Source organism: Eulemur rufifrons, chromosome 5 (assembly GCF_041146395.1).
Source record: "Eulemur rufifrons isolate Redbay chromosome 5, OSU_ERuf_1, whole genome shotgun sequence".
Classification (NCBI taxonomy): Eukaryota; Metazoa; Chordata; class Mammalia; order Primates; family Lemuridae; genus Eulemur; species Eulemur rufifrons.
The window spans coordinates 20,749,346-20,767,351 of record NC_090987.1 but is presented as its reverse complement, the minus strand read 5'-3'; the positions used below and the strand labels follow the sequence as shown (position 1 = coordinate 20,767,351).

The 18,006-nt window shown below is 52.9% G+C and overlaps 1 protein-coding gene across 2 annotated transcripts in view; it reads left to right on the top strand.

Moving 5' to 3' along the window:
* CTIF (cap binding complex dependent translation initiation factor) overlaps nucleotides 1-18,006 on the top strand; it is a 266,261-nt gene that overhangs the window by 115,347 nt on the left and 132,908 nt on the right. For both annotated transcript variants that reach the window (XM_069468432.1, XM_069468431.1), the window contains exon 7: nucleotides 17,709-17,785. In XM_069468432.1, coding sequence (XP_069324533.1) covers nucleotides 17,709-17,785 — 77 coding nt within the window. The remainder of the gene's footprint in view (nucleotides 1-17,708; nucleotides 17,786-18,006) is intronic.

The window sequence follows — 18,006 nt, the reverse complement described above, 5'->3', positions numbered from 1 at the left end:
GATACCGGCCACCTGTCCAATGCAAGCAACCCCCACTGAGTGGGGGGGAAGGGCCCGGACAGGAAGACGCACCACTGCAAAATGCACTTGGCCTCCCAGCAAGTCTCTAGAGCAGGGCTCTGCCAGCTGTTCTATGGGCCAAATCCGGCCCTCCACCAGTTTTTATAAATAAAGCTTTATTGGAACATACCCACCCTTCTATGGCTGTTTATGCTATACAATGGCAGAGTTGAGCAGTTGTGCCAGAAACCTTGTGGCTTGCAAAGTCTAAAATATCCAGTATTTGGCCCTTTACAGGAAACGTTTGCTGACCCCTGCTCCGGAGGGTGGATTGCATAGACTCCCCAGCTGTGGTTTATGCATTGACACATATGCTGGGAATTTTTTTTAACCACTATTAGGATTCTTTTTAATGTTTTAGTTGCCCTTACAGCAGAGCACCAGCTGCCGCTGCCCTCTGGTCCCACACAGCCTCCTTGGGTGGCCCCAGGGGGCCATACAGATGTTACTTTCTTCTCTGTGGGCTGGGAGGCCCCACATCCAAACCTGATAGACCTAAGAGGTTGGGCAGACTGGGCTAGGAGTGGACACCCTTCCTGCCCAGCGGAGGTGGATCCAGGTGAGGGGAGCTGCAGGAAGCGGAGGCTGTGGAGACAGAGAGAGGAGGGAGGGAATGAGAGCTGTACTTGGTCACAGCCAAGAGAGGCCCCAGGGGCGGAGAGTGACCAAGACGCGCCTGGAGGCTGAGCTTCCATATGTCAAGTCCAGGCTCTTGTGTTCTCCTCCGTTCCTTCTTGAGCTTCCACTGTGCTTCTGAAAGTAGATCAAAGCATGTCTGCCATGGAGACATGGAGGGAAAGAGATACCAACTATGTCATCAGGGCCACTACTGCTCAGTGGGCCTGCCAGCAAAACCAATGGCCGCCCAGTTTAAGGCAACCCATAAAGACCATTTTATGTGGCAGAGAATCCTAAATGGCCCGCACCCACATGACAGAAAGTCAGCTCTGTTTTCTGAAAATGGAACAAATAATTGAATTTCTGAAATGGTATATTTCACTGGAGTCAGAAAGAAAGGTACGACCAGTGTCCTTAAAGTATCTGGAGTCACTTAAAAAATTAATAAGATGGAGGCAATTATCTAATTTACCAAAATATTTGAAACAAGACTTGTAACTTCCTAGTACAGTTAAAACACAGTTGCATACAGGACTATTTTCTGCATGCAAGCAGCTCATTAGGAGCTCATCTCTGTCTACTAATTTCTTATCGTTCTTCCTAATTGGAAACCTCCCGAAGACCTTATACTTTTTAATTTCTAAAAGTTCCATATGCCTTTTAATTTTTGACAGCACCCTTGTCAGGGAGCTCCATTATTTTCCCGTGGCGCTGAACACATTAACATTTAGCTCTGCGGCACGGCTGTTAGTGCCTTCGTTTGGAAGGAGGGAAGAAACGAAGTGCCGCAGCATAGCTCGGTTATAGCAACCCTGCGAATTTATGCTTTCGACACTGTTGTGGTTTACAGAGTGGGTGCCCACTACAAGTGGGGCTGACGCTTTTCATAGCGTGTTTAAAACTGTGTTCGTCATTCATTCATTTTCTCATTCCCTCAACCAGCGTCTGTTGAGTACCTGCTGTGTGATGTTGATCTGCAAAGTCATTGTGATGGAACCTGGGGGCTACTGCCAGAGAAGTAGGACCCCCCACAGTCTGTGTGGGTACTTGCTGGGTCTCCTAACTGACGCTCTTATGAGCACGGCATTATGTCTTTCTAGGGTCTCTCGGGAACAGGCTTTGGCGTTCAAGAATTCTTTGTCAACACCCAGTGACATTGCTCACTTGCTGCATTTCTTTAGACCTGCTGTTTAATCTATCCAGTCCTCCTCCTCCTCTGTAGAGGATGGATAATAATAGTACCTGTCTATCAGGGCTGTTGTAAGGTTTAAATTAGTTAATATATGAAATCTCTTAACTCAGTGCCTGCCTCAATAAGTGATAGACACAGTCATTACCATTTTGATAGCTCATAATCCACGCAGACATCACTTAGTTCCTTCTATGGTGAGGAGATGTTCTGAGTACCTTCAGGGGAAACGGCATTGCTCAGGCTGTAGAAGGGAGCAGATTACCGAGCAGGATGGCGGGGAAGGAAGGAGTTTGCAGCCTGGCTTCCCCTCACTGTTGGGCCGGCTCCTCCACGTGCAACTTGGCCCAAGGATGCACTAGCCTCACCTGGCTGTCTCCTTTTTCTTCATCTTCTTGCCACCCTGCAGTGGCCAAGGAAGGAGACAGTAGAACTTGTTGGAAACAGCCAAGGAGTGTAGCAAAGCAGGTTTGACCCCAGTGTCCAAGCTGTCTCCGACAACTGGTCTCTCTTCACTTCTTCCCCAGCGCTCAGTCTGGCCGGTCACCTGGAAAGTGTTTGTTGAGTATCTGCCCCAGATGACATGTGATCTGGAGGTGAAGCTTAGGGCTCTGACGGGGAAGGTAGGGCCCTGTGGAGTCCCTAGAGTCCCCTGGCCTTTGCCTAGGCTGTGGTCCTTGCTGTGATCCAGGATTCACCTTCACCCTCAGCCTTTTCCTACCAGTAAAGAGCACAACTCCAGGGCAGGGAGCCTGTATTCTAGAATCAATGACCATGGCCCAGTAGTGGGCATTGAGTGGGGGCCCCGGTTGGTTCCTGACTCCTGGGCACAGTTTGAGCTGGCCTGTGTATATGGACCCTGCTGCCCATCCATCCTTCTCCCCTGCCAGAGTGGAACTCCTGGTCTCACCATCCCGACCTCTGTACTTGTGTGGCCCGTCCTTGTGGGTACTGACACCCCCCTACACACACACACACACACACACACACACAGCCTGTCTGGCCTCAGCTCTGTGGACCTCAGGTACACTTGGACCCTTCTCTTTGTGGGCTGGTTTGGCCTTGACCATCTCTGCATTTGGGTTCAGCAAATACATATTCCAGAGCTGGCCAGGTGGGTTCCTACGCGTCATCACCTTTGGTTTCCAGCACCTCATTCAGTCCTCACCATGAAAGTAGGTATTAGTCTCTGCATTTGAAAGCAGAGGAAATGGGGGCTCCGAGAGGAGACACGAGCAGTACTGGTGCCCAGCCAGATGTCCCTGCTGCCTTGCACACGGAACTGGCTCTGCAAGAGGGAGACACTTGTGGCAAACAAGGGGGCCTGTGGAGTTGAGCAATGGACATCAAGCATTCGTGGTGCCGTTGTCACTGTTCACATGTGAATGGCCACTCTGGTCCTCACAGAGCTTACAGTCTGACCGAGTGCTGGGGCAGCCCGGTCTCCGTCATCGTCTGTTTAACTGAAGGAGAGCTCGCAGTTGCTGCGCACTCAGCCTCTGGGCTAGAGGGTGAGGGCTGATGAGAGCATCGAGGATCCTGGCTTCTTGCAGAGCAAGAGATATTGCCAGGTTGAAGGCCACAGACCCCTGGCCCCTGGGTCACCTGTGAGTACTCTTGGCCCACAGTGGATAGAATGGAAATGACCCAACTCTGGCCCATCCAGGGCAGTCAGTCATCTTAACTTTTCATGCCACAAGCAGTTACAGCAGCCTGCAGTATCAAGGCTCTGTGCTACACCAAAGTGAAGGAAAAACGGCCCCTGAGCTCCTGAAAGCTTGTAGGTTGGCTGGGGCGGCAAACATGTAAGCAACTATCTAGACTATTTGGACAGCAGGATGGAGTGCTAAGAAGTTTGTCCAATGTGCTGTGTGACAAATAGATTAATTCTCATGGGAATCAGGGTCAGCTTAGCAGGGCAGAGGCACTTGTGCCAATGGCAGAGGCTGGACAGGATTTCAGGGATGAACAGAGGTGGAAAGATGTTCCAGGCCAAAGGTAAAGCTTGGAGGGGGGAATGTGTGTTCAGGGATGGGGTGGCAGGCACACGGGGACAGGTAGGTGTGGACGGTCCTTAGAGACCAGGGGCCAGTGGTTCTCCAGTCTAACTCCAAACCCCAGGGCAGGAACCAGGTCTCCTGGCTCCCTGCCCAGTGCTCCTTCTGCTGCGTTGCCGTAAATAGAAGTTTAACGTGGTTCTGGAGGCCAGAGCAGGGTGGGGACAGAGACTGAAGCTTTTCCTCTGGGTGTGCTGCTCCTGAGATATGACATGTGAGGAGGGCAGTGGGAACCCAAAGAATCGCCTCCTCCTCATCAGCTCGAATCCCTTCCCCTGCTGGAAAGGCTGTGATGCAGCTGGGAATACAGATCATGCCATTAACCCTGGCCCTCGCTCGAGCTGGTCACCCCAGCCCTGCAGCCTGGCAGCCCAGATGTGATCCCTTGAGCTTGTTCATGCACTTTGACCTTCCCAGTCAAGCACGGGGGTGTGCCCAGAGCCAGGAGCTGTGGGGCCTTGCAGGGTAACTCTGTACTCCTGAAGCTCAACTCTGCAGAAAACGTAGCCAGCATAAAAAATTAAAAAAAAAAAAAAATTGTGGGTGAAGGGAACACCAAGTGCATGAAAGGAGAATGACTAAATGTGGCATTTCTGGCCCATTCTGTTGGGCAGCTGGGTGATTCAGCTGCAGGTTGCCCACCTGGCATCTGTCCTGGGGGACACCCTGTCTGCAGGCCGAGCTGGCAGGGCCCAGTGGCTCGCACAGGACTTGTTTTCCTATGTCCTGGGGACACAACTTCAGTGTCAGGAGCTGCTGATGGCTGAGGGCTGTGTGGTTATCGGTCGATGAGTGGCCACCCTTTGATCACTAAACTCATTGTATTATATTTGTGTCAGCGGCCCAAGAAAAGATAGGGCAGGGGCAGGGGACAGGAGGTTCCATGAGCAAATGACCAAAAAGTCCCCTATGGACACTTCAAACCCAAAACTGGTTATGACCTGATTAAATGCCATTTTCAAGAAGGTAAAATATTTGGACAGACGAGTGTTTGACTTTCACACTGGAGAGGTAGCGATTGCTGCTGGGCTCCATGATTCAGGCCAACCAGGTAAGGAAGCTGCCACTGGTCTGTAGCAAAATGAGAAAACAGTGAATTCTCATTTTGCCTGCACATTAGATTCAAGTGAAAATGATCACTTTAGTCAAAATTACTCTTGAATACCCCTTAAATTGCCCATGAAGTTCAGAATTCTTGGTTTGGATACTTACTCTGTGCAACGTTATACGGATGCCCCTTGACCTACAATGGGGCTGTTCCCGACAAACCCGTCGTAAGTCAGAAATACTGTAAGTCGAAAATGTACTGAGGGCTGGTGACCCAGCAGATGGTCCCTAACTCATGATGACTCAACTTAGGATTTTTCAACTTTACAGTGGTGCAAAAGCAATGTGCATTCAATAGAAACCAGAACCCCACCGTAAATCCTAAGGAGCTCCTCGACTTACAATAGGGTTACGTCTGATAAACCCACGGTACAGAGGTTGTATAATGTATACTCTGTTATAAAGAGTCCATAAGCCCCATATTTAAATGTTATTTCTTTCCAAGTACATGTAGGTGAACTTGAGCACGTCAGACAAGCACTTGACTGAGACTCTCTAGTTAAAGGGCGTTCTATGAGATGGGCTAGTGAGTTTCTCAGAGAGCTTAAGCGAATCCATATATGTGTTGTTTTAAAGTTATGTCCTTTATGGAGTGATCGTGATGGTAGATGGTGTGTCCTTAGGCAGAATAAAAGGTAACAATTTCCTCATTTAAAATTTTACCGATTTGAGATGTTGGGAACTACTAATCCAGGCCTACCACCTTATTTAAATTAAAGAACTCAACACTTTGCATATCGAAGAATAAACAGAATAGGAATATCCTGTGTAGTTTTTTGGTCTCAGCCTGGAATCTTTCTTCACCTGTTCAACCTGGTCATCCTTGTTTGGCTCAAATGTCACTTTCTTAGAGAGGCCCTTCCTAATCCCCTAATCTAAAGCATTATCACCTTCACCTTTTCCTGTTTTTTTAGCACACTTGTCTGTTTAAATGCTCTTTGTCTGTTTAGTTGCATCCTACAGACTATCTTCTCCCCCTAGTCAAGTGGAATCCCTTGACTGTGGCCCGATTCGCTGCTGTGTCCTCAGCAGCCAGGACAGCTCCCAGCACCTTGTACGCCCCAGCAGAGGTGTGTTGCCTGAAGGAATGAAAGCACGTTTGGCTCCGTGGAGAGGGACCACATTTCGGCCGTCTTGTCCCTCCAGCACCAGTGCTGAGCTTGCTCCTGCAGGCTCTCAGTCAAGCCTGAGAAGAGAGGCCTTCTCCCCGCCCTCCTTGTCTGCGGTGCAGCTCAGCTCCGTGGATGACCTCGAGCTGCCCGGTGCCCCGTGGCCCCAGCCAGGCTGCTTTGACTCTGCGTCTCGCTCACCATCGCTGTGGGCAGGAGCGGCTCCCTCCCGAGGATGCGGCCGTGGCCTTGGTTGTCAGGGCCCCTGGACGATGCTCTGCTCTTGAGTAGGTCCACAGACAGGCTTGTCCCTCTAGGGGACAGGCCCTTCCATTTCTCTTCCAACCTCCTTGCAGCTTCCTCTGCTCTTGCATCCCACTTTGCTGGGACCCCTGTGACGAGTTGAGGGGAGGGATCCGAAAGTGCCCAGGGTGGGGCTGGGGACAGGAGGTGACGGTCCCTGCAGAGGAAGGTGAGTTTGCAGTGAACCTCACTTGGTCCCCTGAAATGTTCTGGACATGGCCCAGGAGCTCAGGGAGTAGCTGGTTGGTTGACACAGGTGTGGCCACATTCTAGGATGTTTTGGAGAGTTTGGGCCGCTGTTTCCTAGCAGGCTCATGAGGGCCATGAATGGAAACACTTAATAAGCCTCAGGTCGGGGGACACCCATGTGCAGTGGGGTGTTCTTGGGCTGGAATCAAAGTGCCGTATATGTCCAATAATCTCATTAAATCTTCGTAAGAACCCTCTGAAATAGGTAGACTTTCTTCATTACCACCACTTTCTAGATGAGGAAAACAGAAGCAAAAATAAGGTAGGCTTCTCTCCAAGTTCCCACTGTAAGTGGCAGTGACGGCATTTAATGGAAATGTCCTGTCACATTTCTTGGGCCTCGTGCTGCCCTGGTCCTGGGCAGCCCAGCTCTGCGCTGCTGCAGGTGCCCAGCTCGCACCCCTGTGTGTGCACACGCTCGACGCTGGCTCCGTGGACACCGGGACACGGGTCCTGGAGCTCCTGGGCGCTGCCTCTGACCAGCCAGCTCTGACCCACCGGGGCAGGGAATGGGCGAGTGATTGCCCTGCTCGTTCATGTGAGGCCTGGGGGCATTTCCCCCTCTGCAGTGGGGTACACCTCAGACTCTCAGCGTGCTGGTGGGGTGCTCTGGGCAGGGGCTCTTCCCCATGGCCTGCAGATGCCCTCGCCCTGCACGCCCCTGACTCTGCTAGCCTGTGTGATGAGCTGCACCGGGTCACACTCAGGAGGAGCAGAACAGCCCCTGAAGCTCCTGGTGACTTCCACGGGCCACGTCTGCTTTACGCTGCCAACTTCAGAGCCTTCTGTTCACTTCAGAGGGTGGCCCCAGGCATTTCTTCCTCCGTGGTCCCTTGTGCCTTGGGTGTCCTGGCACTGTGACGTCCCTCAGTCTGTAAAAGTAAAATCCTGTGTGCGTGTCTGTTCTCCCCAGGGGCCTGTGGCCTTCCCTGAGACAGAGGCAGAGTCTCATTTGTCTGTGTCTGTGACGCATAGTGTGCTCACGGGACGCAGTGGGCCTCCTCTAAGTGTTTGCTGAATCATCGCTCCTCTTCTGACATCGGGTGTTCCTTCTGTTCCTAGGACGGTCTCTGAACCTCCCCAGGTACATGACACCTTCCCAAGTGTGCCGGCCTCGCAGAGGTTGTGAGTTCCCCTGGGGGGCCGGAGCACAAAGTATTGCTGCTTCTTCCCTCCAGCTTGCTTTCGGGAGTTCTCAAGGATCCGGGTCTATCTCTGTCTCGGACACACCATTCAGTCAGGGCCATGTGTGTCTCATCTTGCCCAGGTGGTTTTTCTGGGGCTACAGAACAGCAACTGTCGTTTCCTGTGGCCACTCGTGCCTCTCACATTTCTTGGGCCTCTTCCTGCCGCTGGTCTGCAGCAGCTCCAAGGCATTGCCTTTTCTTAGTTCAGACATACTTCCAGGACCCTGGCCAGGTGTCCATCAGCCGGGGACTGGACAGCATCTGTTGGCCCCAGCTTCATTCTCTTATGACTGTCCTGTGTCAGCGAGCAGCATGGACACCGTCATGAACCCACCGTGAACTGCTCTGGACTCTTGGTCCCATCTGGCCTTTGACACAGAGAGAGTCACAGTCATCCGTCAGCCCCCCACGCCCCACACACAGATACGCAAGCTCCCTTCATGGTACCGCCTGCTTGCACTACGGAAGACTGACAATTCGAGTTGAAAAAGCAGGGAGACACTTTGCTAACTTTCCTTTATATTTTACCCCATATAATATAGAAACAATCTTCTGACTTTTTCTGTTGCTTCATAGTCCCTGTCCTTCACATCAATGCCTTCACCTGTTTTTTTCTGTTCATTTGGAAATTAACAAGTAAATGCCATTTGTATTTGACAATGGCCGGTGGATTCTCCCTGACGTGGCTACCGGTGGGGGGAGGTAAGGGAGGGGTCATGTTTGCTTTCCATGGTCATAATGAGATCAGCCACAGAAACACCTACTGTGTTGAATCATTTAGGACTTTTTGGTTGCAAGCGACAGAAACCCAACTCAAAATATTTCAAACATAAAAGGAGAATTCATTGGCTCATGAAATCAAAGAAAGACTTAAGAGCTATGTCAAAGGAGGTAGGAAGGGCAAATATTTTCATCCTCATTTTACATAAAAGCGAGGAAAGTGCCGCGTGAGATATGCAGAGAAGATTGCCCAGGGTTGGGCGGTCTTAGCTACAGCCGGAACCCAGGTCACCTGAAGGGCGTGTGTAGTTTATTAGTCAGAGCTCTTTGGGCTGTGACAGGAGGACACCCACCTGGAAGGACAAAGGGGAAGAAGGGGTTATCGCCTTAGAGCATCCAAGGAGGTCCCGCGCACTTCTGTGCCCCACAGAGCTGTGCAGGCACAGACCTTCTGAACATAGGGTGGGTGCCACGTGCAAAGTGTCCCTGTGCCTTTCCAGGGGTCACGGACTCCACGAAAACCTGTCCACAGTTCCTCAGCTCAGCTCCTGTTCTAGAAAAGACATTCAGCTCCCTGTGGAGCCGGCATTCAGTATAGCATAGAGAGCAGAGCTTTTCAGAATAGGGGAGTTTTAGGTTCCTGTGATTTCATGTTGGGACTACAGCTAAGGTATCATTTTTAAAAGGGTCTCTCCTGATCAAAAATAATAAAAGAAAAGTTAGAAAACCACCAATGTAAACATGGATAGGCCTGCCCAACCTTTCTTTCTGAAACAGGTCACCTTCTCTGAGTAGCTGTGCCGCCTAGAGATTCTAGGAATTGGAGAAACATTACCTGTTTATTTCTGCTCGGATGTGACCTGCACGTCCTGCCCGCGTGGAGGGAGACCTTGGTAGGAGGACTTCTTAGAAAAAAACATGAGACGCATGACCCCCGGCAGGAGGAAGCCTCTGCTATTAAGACGAGCTGATTGTCACAGGAGCTGTACTTGGGATTTTTATGGCCTTTTAAGTTGCCAAGTGCTGCGGTTCCTTTGTATTGTTTGCCCCTTGGGATGTCTCCGCACGGGGGGGCTGGAGGTGGTGGGAGTCTGCGGAGTCCTGAGCTGGCAGGGCCTGGACTTGGCCTGGAGGCCTGCTGGGCTTCCGTGGCACTCCTGCCCCTGGGTTTGCCCGGCAGGCATGGCAGAACTTGGCTGTGCCAGACTGCGCCCGAGGCCCTCCACGCCTGGTCATCTGGAATGTTCTGGAGGGAAGGAAGCTGTTAGTTTCTGTGTATTTAATAAGCACTCTTGGGAGTGACTGGAGTCTGGCGGTGTCAATACGCAAGCTCGTGAAGAAGAGGAGAGGGACTGTGGTTCCCAAGGGGCCAGGGCAGAAAGTCACAATCCAGGCACCGTGGGAGCAGACAGGTGTGTCAGTTGGCACAGAACAGGGTTGGCGCTGCAGGGCGTACGTGGCCAGGAGCCTAACGTGGGTGTCTCCCTGCTTGAGACCTCCCACGGCATCCTCGGCCCGGGTGGGACCCCCAGCCTCCTGTCCCACCCCAGCATTGCATGGCCGTGCTGCTTCCTAATAGAGGCCTTTAGTGCTGCTGTTCTAGGCCTTCTGCAGTCGGGGGGATCCTTAGCACAGCGGGAGGAAGGCGCTCTTGGAGCTGTGTAATGCTTTCTTCTTTTACAAAGAGCTGGTGTGCGGGGGGAGAGAGATAACAGACCTATGAGCTAGTCAGGCTTGGATGGTTTCTGTCAGACCCAGGTCCACGGTCAGGGGTCAGGAGTCAGAGGTCAGAGATCACGAGACTATCAGGAAGATCTTCCTTGAAGGTTAAGTGGGTTCCACAAAGCTGCAAGCCGTGGGATTGGGCTCTGGGGGTGCCTCTAAATGTCATCGAGGCAGACTGAAAGGGGAGCAGGCACAGCAGCAGCCAGGGGACCCCCACCCCACTGGCCTGTGGGGTGAGGGGCAGGGTGGGCCCGATGGCCAGCAACACCACCCTGTGGTGAGAGGAGGTGAGGCGAACGGGGAGGCCTGCGGATGGGGCCTTGGCCAGAGTCATCTCTGGGGTCACAGCCAGGACATGCAGCGCAGACCCGGGTAGCCTCTGAACCAGTGCCAGCTCTGCATCTTCCGGGCCTCAGGGGAGGCACAGTGGCCACTGGGAGGGACTGCCTGTCCCCGAGTGCAAGACTAGGGCTGCCTCTCCAGCACAGGGAGGGACTTGCTCTCGGCCATGCCCCTCACGTCTAGGGCCCCAGGGTGCACGTGGGCCCCTGGGTGTAAGCCAGGGCGAGGGACAGCTCTGATTCTCCCAGGGGTTCGGCCTCCACATCTCTGCCCTGGTACCGCAGGCCGTGTGACGTCACAACTGGGAGCATAAGCCTTAGCAACGGAAGACACAGGCTTGCTGCTAACTGGCTGGGCAGCCTTGGGCCACTTCTTTGACCTTTCTGGCCTTCTGTTCCTCTTCTATAAAAATCAGTTGTTAATATAGTGGAATTACCTGGCGAGCACTTAACATACACACATTCAAATCTCTGTTTTGGCATAGGAGATCTACTCAGAAAAATCACCCATTGTCAGCCTGGGTGATTCTGCCCACCTTCTACCTGTGTTAGTTTCCTGCCGCCGCCATAACAAAGGAGCATGAACTGGGTGACTCAGAAGGACAGAGACTTCTTGTCTCGCAGTTCCGAAAACCAGAGGTCTGAAATCAAGGTGTCCGCAGGGCCACACTCCCTCTGAAGGTGCCAGGGAAGGATGTTCCTCTCCTCCCTGGCTTGTGGTAGCATCACTCCAACCTCCACGTGGCCTTCTTCTTCCAGAAGGACACCAGTCATACTGGATTAGGGTGTCCCCACTCCGTCATGTCCTCTTAACTAATCCCGTCTGCGGCAGCCCTCTTTCCCAGTCAGGTCCTTCAGGGGTGCTGCGGGTTAGGACTTTTTAACATAAGAATTTGGGGGGCACACTCCAGCCCACCACACCACCTGGGGGACACTTGGCCGAGGGAGGGGGAAGCTTGGGAGGGAGGCAAGGCCTCTCGGGGCGGGCGCATCCCGGCCCCGGTGAGTCGTGCTTAAAGACGGGCCCCACGTGCGTGCTGGCCACTCGCCTGGCAGGCCACAGTGGACGCAAGAGCCTTCTTCGGCCCCGGAAGGAAGCGGCTGTGCTGGGCAGCTGGTGGCTCCGCTGTGGTCTCCAGGGAGGAACGTTCTGCGGGGTCAGGGGTAACGTGGACGTCCGCGGGCACAGCCCTACCCACTTGCTCACAGGGGGTATCAGACGGACACAGGGCCACCCTGTGGCAGACAGGGTCCCCAGGGACCACAAGGGAGGAGCAGCAGGTGATGTGGAAAGAGGGGGTGGGAGCAGTTGGACAATCCCAGTGCTGCAGACCTGCAACTGGGGACTGCAGTGTAAGGTGTGCCCTGGGGCTGCCATCACAAGTCACCACGAACGGGCACTTAAAGCAACAGACATTTATCAGCTCGCAGTCCTAGAGGCTGGAACAGTCAAGGTGTTGGCAGGGCCCTGCTCCTTCCGGAAGCTCTGCTCAGCTGCTGGTGGCTGCCAGCAGCACTTGCGTTCCTGGGCTACTATCTGCGTTACCCCAAACACTGCGTCTATCTTCACACGGCTTCATCCCTCTGTGTCTCCTATTTCTCTGCATCTACATGTCCGTCTTGTAAGGACACCAGTCATTGGAGTTAGGGCCCCTCCTAATCCCATATGACTTCATCCTAACTTGATTATATCTGGAAAAACCCTATTTCCAAATATATTCACCTTTCACCGGGACCCAGGGATAGGACTCCACCACAATTCTACCTACTGCAAGGGGTGAAGAGGACTCTACAGATGGAACAAGCCAGACACTGTGGTCAGGAGTGCTGGCCCTGGGAGCTCGGGGCCTCTGCCTCCACCCAGATGCCAAGCACATGTCCCCACTGGGCCTATGACAGCGGCATCACTGGTCTTCCCTGACCACCTCCTCTTTTCAGGGACATGATTCTGCCCGCCCCTGCCTCCTTCTCTTCCATAGCAAAACATTATCATTTATCATATCATGTACTTATTTATTTGTCTCTCTTCTTTTACTAGAATGTGTGCTCTATAGGAACAAGCGTCTTGCCTATTTTTTTCCAGTACTCTGTCCACAGTACCTGAAGCAACACGTTCAGGATGGGTAGATGCACGGAAGGATGGGTGGGCAGGTGGGAGTTTGTGGCCCAGGGGAGGCATGTCACTCTTAACACAGTGTCAGCTGGTCTGAGAGCCACCAGGCACGCACACTGTCTGCTCAGCGTGTTTGCTGTGCCCGCCCTCCTCCCACCCTCACCCCCAGACCCAAGATTTATTTTTCATAGTCGTCATCCCTGGACAAGGCCCTGGCACTCCCAGCCTGGGATTATTAACTGTCTGGGGCTAATGTTCCGGAGCCAGAGCTCTGCTGGGCCTGCCTTAATCCCTCAGAAACACCTTCTATGCCAGGTTGTGAGATAGCAGCCTCAGCCTGCCCCAGAACGGGCTGATTTTACATAACGTATTTTTGCAACCAGAGTAGTAACGGATGCTGCCCCTCCGTGTTGCGTCTTAAACCAGCACTGACCTGCAGGACCAGAGCGTGCATGTGCGTGTGTGTTTCACGTGTACTCTGCATGTGGAAGGAGTATTATCTTCCCTCCCTCCCCGGAGAGGCTTGGTTATATAATCTACTTGTCTCCCGGGCCCATTTAGTTATCGCAAATGGTCAGACGTTAGACGGGGGGAACTGCAGCCAGGTCTCAGAGCGCAAGGGGGAACGGTTCTTGTGCAAGACGTCACGGGAGCAGGCAGGTGGTGCTCCAGGGTGGTGCTCCAGGGTGGTGTTCCAGAGGCACCCGGGCTCAGATTGACCAAACTCACAAACCAGCTGGGAGCGCCAAGGCTGTCCTCTCGTGGGGCGGGTGGGGGCCTTGTACCTGGACTGACGGCCACAGGCAGATCTTTCGGAGCACAGAGCAGAAGCATTTTTTTGGCAAATAATTAAAACAAAGGCCATGCTATATGCTCTTAAAGGATAAATTTCCCATTCTCCACTCAAGGGACATATCCTAGCTTAAAAAGCAAGAAGGGATCTGTGGTCCAAAGCCAGCATAGCGTCTCCCTGGCCAGGCCACCCGGACCACCAGGTCAGGCTCTTTTCCAGATCCCTTATTAGTCATTCCTGTCACTGGGCGCCCCTCAGCTAGGACGTGCCACCCTTCCTAGCCCTATCTTACGGGCGATGTGTTCGGGCAGCTGTTTCCTCAAGATTAAATGAGTGAGGGGGCACTTTTCACTGTGATGCACGATCTCCTCCTCCCCCTTCTCCTCTCTCCCTCCTCCCCCTCCTCCTCTCTCTCACCCTCCTCCCCTCCTTCTTCTCTTTTTCCTCCTCCTGTTCCTCTTTATCCTTCTCATTCTCCTTTTTTTCTTCTTCCTAACACATGCTCTTCTCTCTACCTGGAATACACTGGCCCCCGATATCTTTACCCTTTTTTATTGACATAAAATTCACTACCATAAATTCACCCTTTTACAGTGTACAACTCAGTGTTTTTTAGTATGTTCACAAAGGTGGTGCAACCATCACTACTGTCTAATTCCAGAATATTTTTGTCAGCCCCCAAACCCAGTGTCCATTCGCAATCACTCTTCATTCTCCCTCTTCCCAACCCCTGGCAGCCTCTAGTCTACTTTCCATCTCTGCAGATTGGCCTATTCTGGATAGTTTGTAAAAAATGGAATCATATATGTAGTCCTTGGTGACTGGCTTCCTCCCTGAGCATGACGGTTTTGAGGTTCATCCATGTTGTAGCGTGGATCAGCGCTTCCTTCCTTTGTGTCCATGTAATATTCCATTGTGTGGATCTATCACAGTTTATCTGGTCATCAGCTGATGGGCATTGGGTTGTTTCTACTTTTTTGGCTGTTAAGAACAAGGCTTCTGTGACCACTCACGTACTGTCTCACTTCTCGCCAATGACATTAACGGTCCTCTGCTCACATGGGCCAGCTGCATGGCTGGTGGCAGCTGTGTGGCTCAGCACAGCCTTTCTCCTTCTTTCTCCTTCTGCTGGCCTCACATTGGCCCCTGTTAACACCAAATGCCCTTGTTTTGGGGGGGTGCGGGCAGCACCTGGAGTGATCTGTGTCTCTTGGTACCCAGCACTCCCCTGAGTTTGAGAAACAAGGCGGCTGATTGAAGAGAGGCCTCCAAGTGAAGCTTGTGTAAACACAGCGCACCCCATTTTATGCAGGAGGAGGTTCCTGGTGCTGGAAAGTTCTATGTAAAGTGTCCCAGGGAAGGAAGCAAAGTTCCTTCATTTATTCACCAAGATGCCACATTGGGGCTGGGGTCCACAGTGACCACTTGGGTGGGGCCAGTCCTCTGTGGCCTTTGCCTGGATTATTCCTGGAGAGGGAGGCCCTCCGAGGGTGCAGGAGTTTGTTCTGTTACCTTTGTCACTTTGTTCAGCTGATGTCTGGCCTCCTGGTAGAGTCTGCCAGCCTCTGGCCAAAGAAAACACAAAACAGAACTCCTCCGCCCTCCCCTAGCACACCGGCCTGGGGCACCAGGCGCTGCGCGAATTCCTTCTTCCTTCCCTGGCCTGGGCTTCCCATGCCCTCCTTCCCTGCACACCGCCCCCTGCTGGACTTACCAACACGGGGAGGCTCCATGAGCACAGGTGTCTGGGCTGCCGTGTTTCTCCTGGCGCGGTCAGCCCTGGTCAGGGTGTCAGGATCATGGGAAAGATGATGATGATGATGATGATGACAACAATGGCGATGACACCGAGATATTTATTAAGGCTCATGATGTACCAGGCATTATTCTATGTTCTTTGCATGCTCATGAACTCATTTAACCCTCACACGAGTTCTAGGAGGCTGATGCTATTATTATTTCCATAGGCACATAGAGGTTAGGCAATGTACGCAAAGTCATATAGCCATCAAGATCTGAACATTCGCTTCTAACCACTGTGACAATGTTTACACATTCCCTCTCCTCCGTCTCTCTCTCGCCCCCCGCCCTCCCTCTCTCTCTCCATATGTATATGTGTGTGTGTGTGTGTATATATATATAGGTGTTGTTCTAGGATGGATGGTGGACACAGGGGACATAGCAGTGGCTGCATGAGAAGCCCTGAGCAGCCTGTATGCCCCATCCGGCCACAGGGAGTCCTGGGGAAGGCTTAGGACCCCACGCTCTCATTGCCACTGCCCATGACTGGGGAAGGAGGCCAGGATGTGAGACTGGGATGGAGGAGGCTGGCACCTCCTGGGCCCGTGTTATGCCAGGTGCTGGGGCAGCGCCCTCTGCCCAGCCTTGGAGCTGAGATCCCGACACAGGCCGCCTGCTCGGGAGGGAGCCTCGGCTTCCTGTCCATTGTCTACTTGGGGCGCACCCAGCGTGTTCCTGAGTGACCTGGAGAGGCTGGGAGGGCGGGGAGGGGCCGGCCCAGAGCTCAGTCCGGGTGGGAGAGGGGAAACGAGAGGGGAAGACCTGGTGTTTCTCCTTGTTTGTGTTTTGTATTAAAGAAAACAAATAATATCCTTTGAGAAAATCATTTAACAAAGAACATCCTAAGGCTCCAGAAGCCCATTGTGGCTGCCTGGAGCCCGGAATTCATTCATGCTTTTTGGCTAGATGGCTGGAGGCAAGAGAGATAGGGGTAGGAGGGAAGGACTGTCGTTAAAATGTATTTTGAAATGTGTCATTCCCTCCCTGGCTCAGTAGGCATCCAGGCCAAGTGGCCATATTGCCAAGGTCCCTGTGTCCTCCCTCCCTCTGCCCCTCTGGGAAGCTCCGCCGAACTGGCCAGTCCCAGCACAGCCAATGTCCACTGCATCCCCCCCGCCCCCCCCACACACACGGTTGCGGGCTGAGCTCTGTGAAGGCAGAACAGTGGGACCCTCCACTGGGAGCCCAAATCTAGAGGGCTGCGTTTGCCCCACCACAGGGGGTCAGGGCTGCTAGCCCATGAATATTCACTGTCTGGCCTCTCTGGGCCTCGGTCTCCCTGCCTGGTAAATAGGGGTCTGGGCCAGATGGACTCTTGCTGACCACTCTCCAGCAGACTGGGCTCTGTGGCTCCTGTCTCATCCTGTGCATGCCCAGGTCCCTGCAGGTGGCGTGGATGGTGGCATGGGCTCTGCATCAGGCCTGTCTCAGGTATCCCAGACCCAAGCCAGGCCCCACCCCACCCCAGACCCCCAGGCCTAGGTATCCCCCGCTGCTCCCTGGGCTGCCCATCGTGGAATGGCAGTGCTCTCTGCCCTGTCCCACCAGAACACACTTTTCTGTTGCCGTGGGGCGGTAAGAACAGAGCTGGCTGTCAGCCCAGCTTCTGCAAGGAATTCTGCCCCGGGGCCTGGCGTTTTTTATGTGACCAGCCCATGTTATACATGGAGGGTCTCTCCCCAACCTTGATATAAATGTATAAATAGTTGTTGTCATGATGAAAATACACAAAAGACCATCCTTAGAACTTTCCTCATCCCTCCTTTACAGTTGAAAAAGGCATTTAGCTGTTTGCACATTTTTCCTAAATACTTCCTAGGCAGAGTAAGAGAAGAGGATTTGGTAAAATTTGTACAGGGGGAGCCTGGACTAAGATTAGGAGACACGTTTCCTCTGCGCAGGGCTCAGGGTTTGCAGAATTTACCCCCCTTGGTCCTCTCTACAGCCCAGAGCAGAAGGTGTTAACATTCCCGTTCTGTTAGGGAACGAAGTGACTTGTCCTAGGGCAGCAGCCCTGGCCCCAGCTCTGTGGCTCATTCACCTCTGGACCAGAGTGTACGCATCTATAATCCAAGGGCTTGGATACTATGAATTTCAAGGTGCCCTTTGTCCCCACTGTCCTTTGATTCTGTAGTTCCGGCATCATCGACCTGGTGGGAAATTCACTAACTCTAGTATTTTCCATTTTTCAGTCTGGATTGTGTGGTCAGAGGCTAGTCTCCCCAAACTCTTGGTTTCTCTCTGGTTTAGATGCTGCTGTAGCTGATGTGGTCCCAGAGGTGCTGTGCTCGCTTTCTGCAGTCACTAATGCTCCCCCTTCCTCCCCCCACCACACAGGGCTACCACCCGATGCCCCACGAAGTGGAGATTGCGCACACCAAGAAGCTGTTCCGGAGAAGGAGAAATGATCGAAGGTAGGAGACACTCCGGCTTTGGGGTTTTTTGCCTGCGTCGGCTGTGTGGAGCTACCTCAGGTCTGGCCTGCGTTTGGCTTTGCCTGGTCACCAGCTAATGCCTATGGGCTGAGATTGGCAGCCTGATGCTGTTGGTTACTGGTTGGGATTCCCACGTGGGCGAGGCGGCTCCGCTTCTCTCGTCGTTCCAGGGATTGGATTCCTTCTGGAGTCCAGCTGAG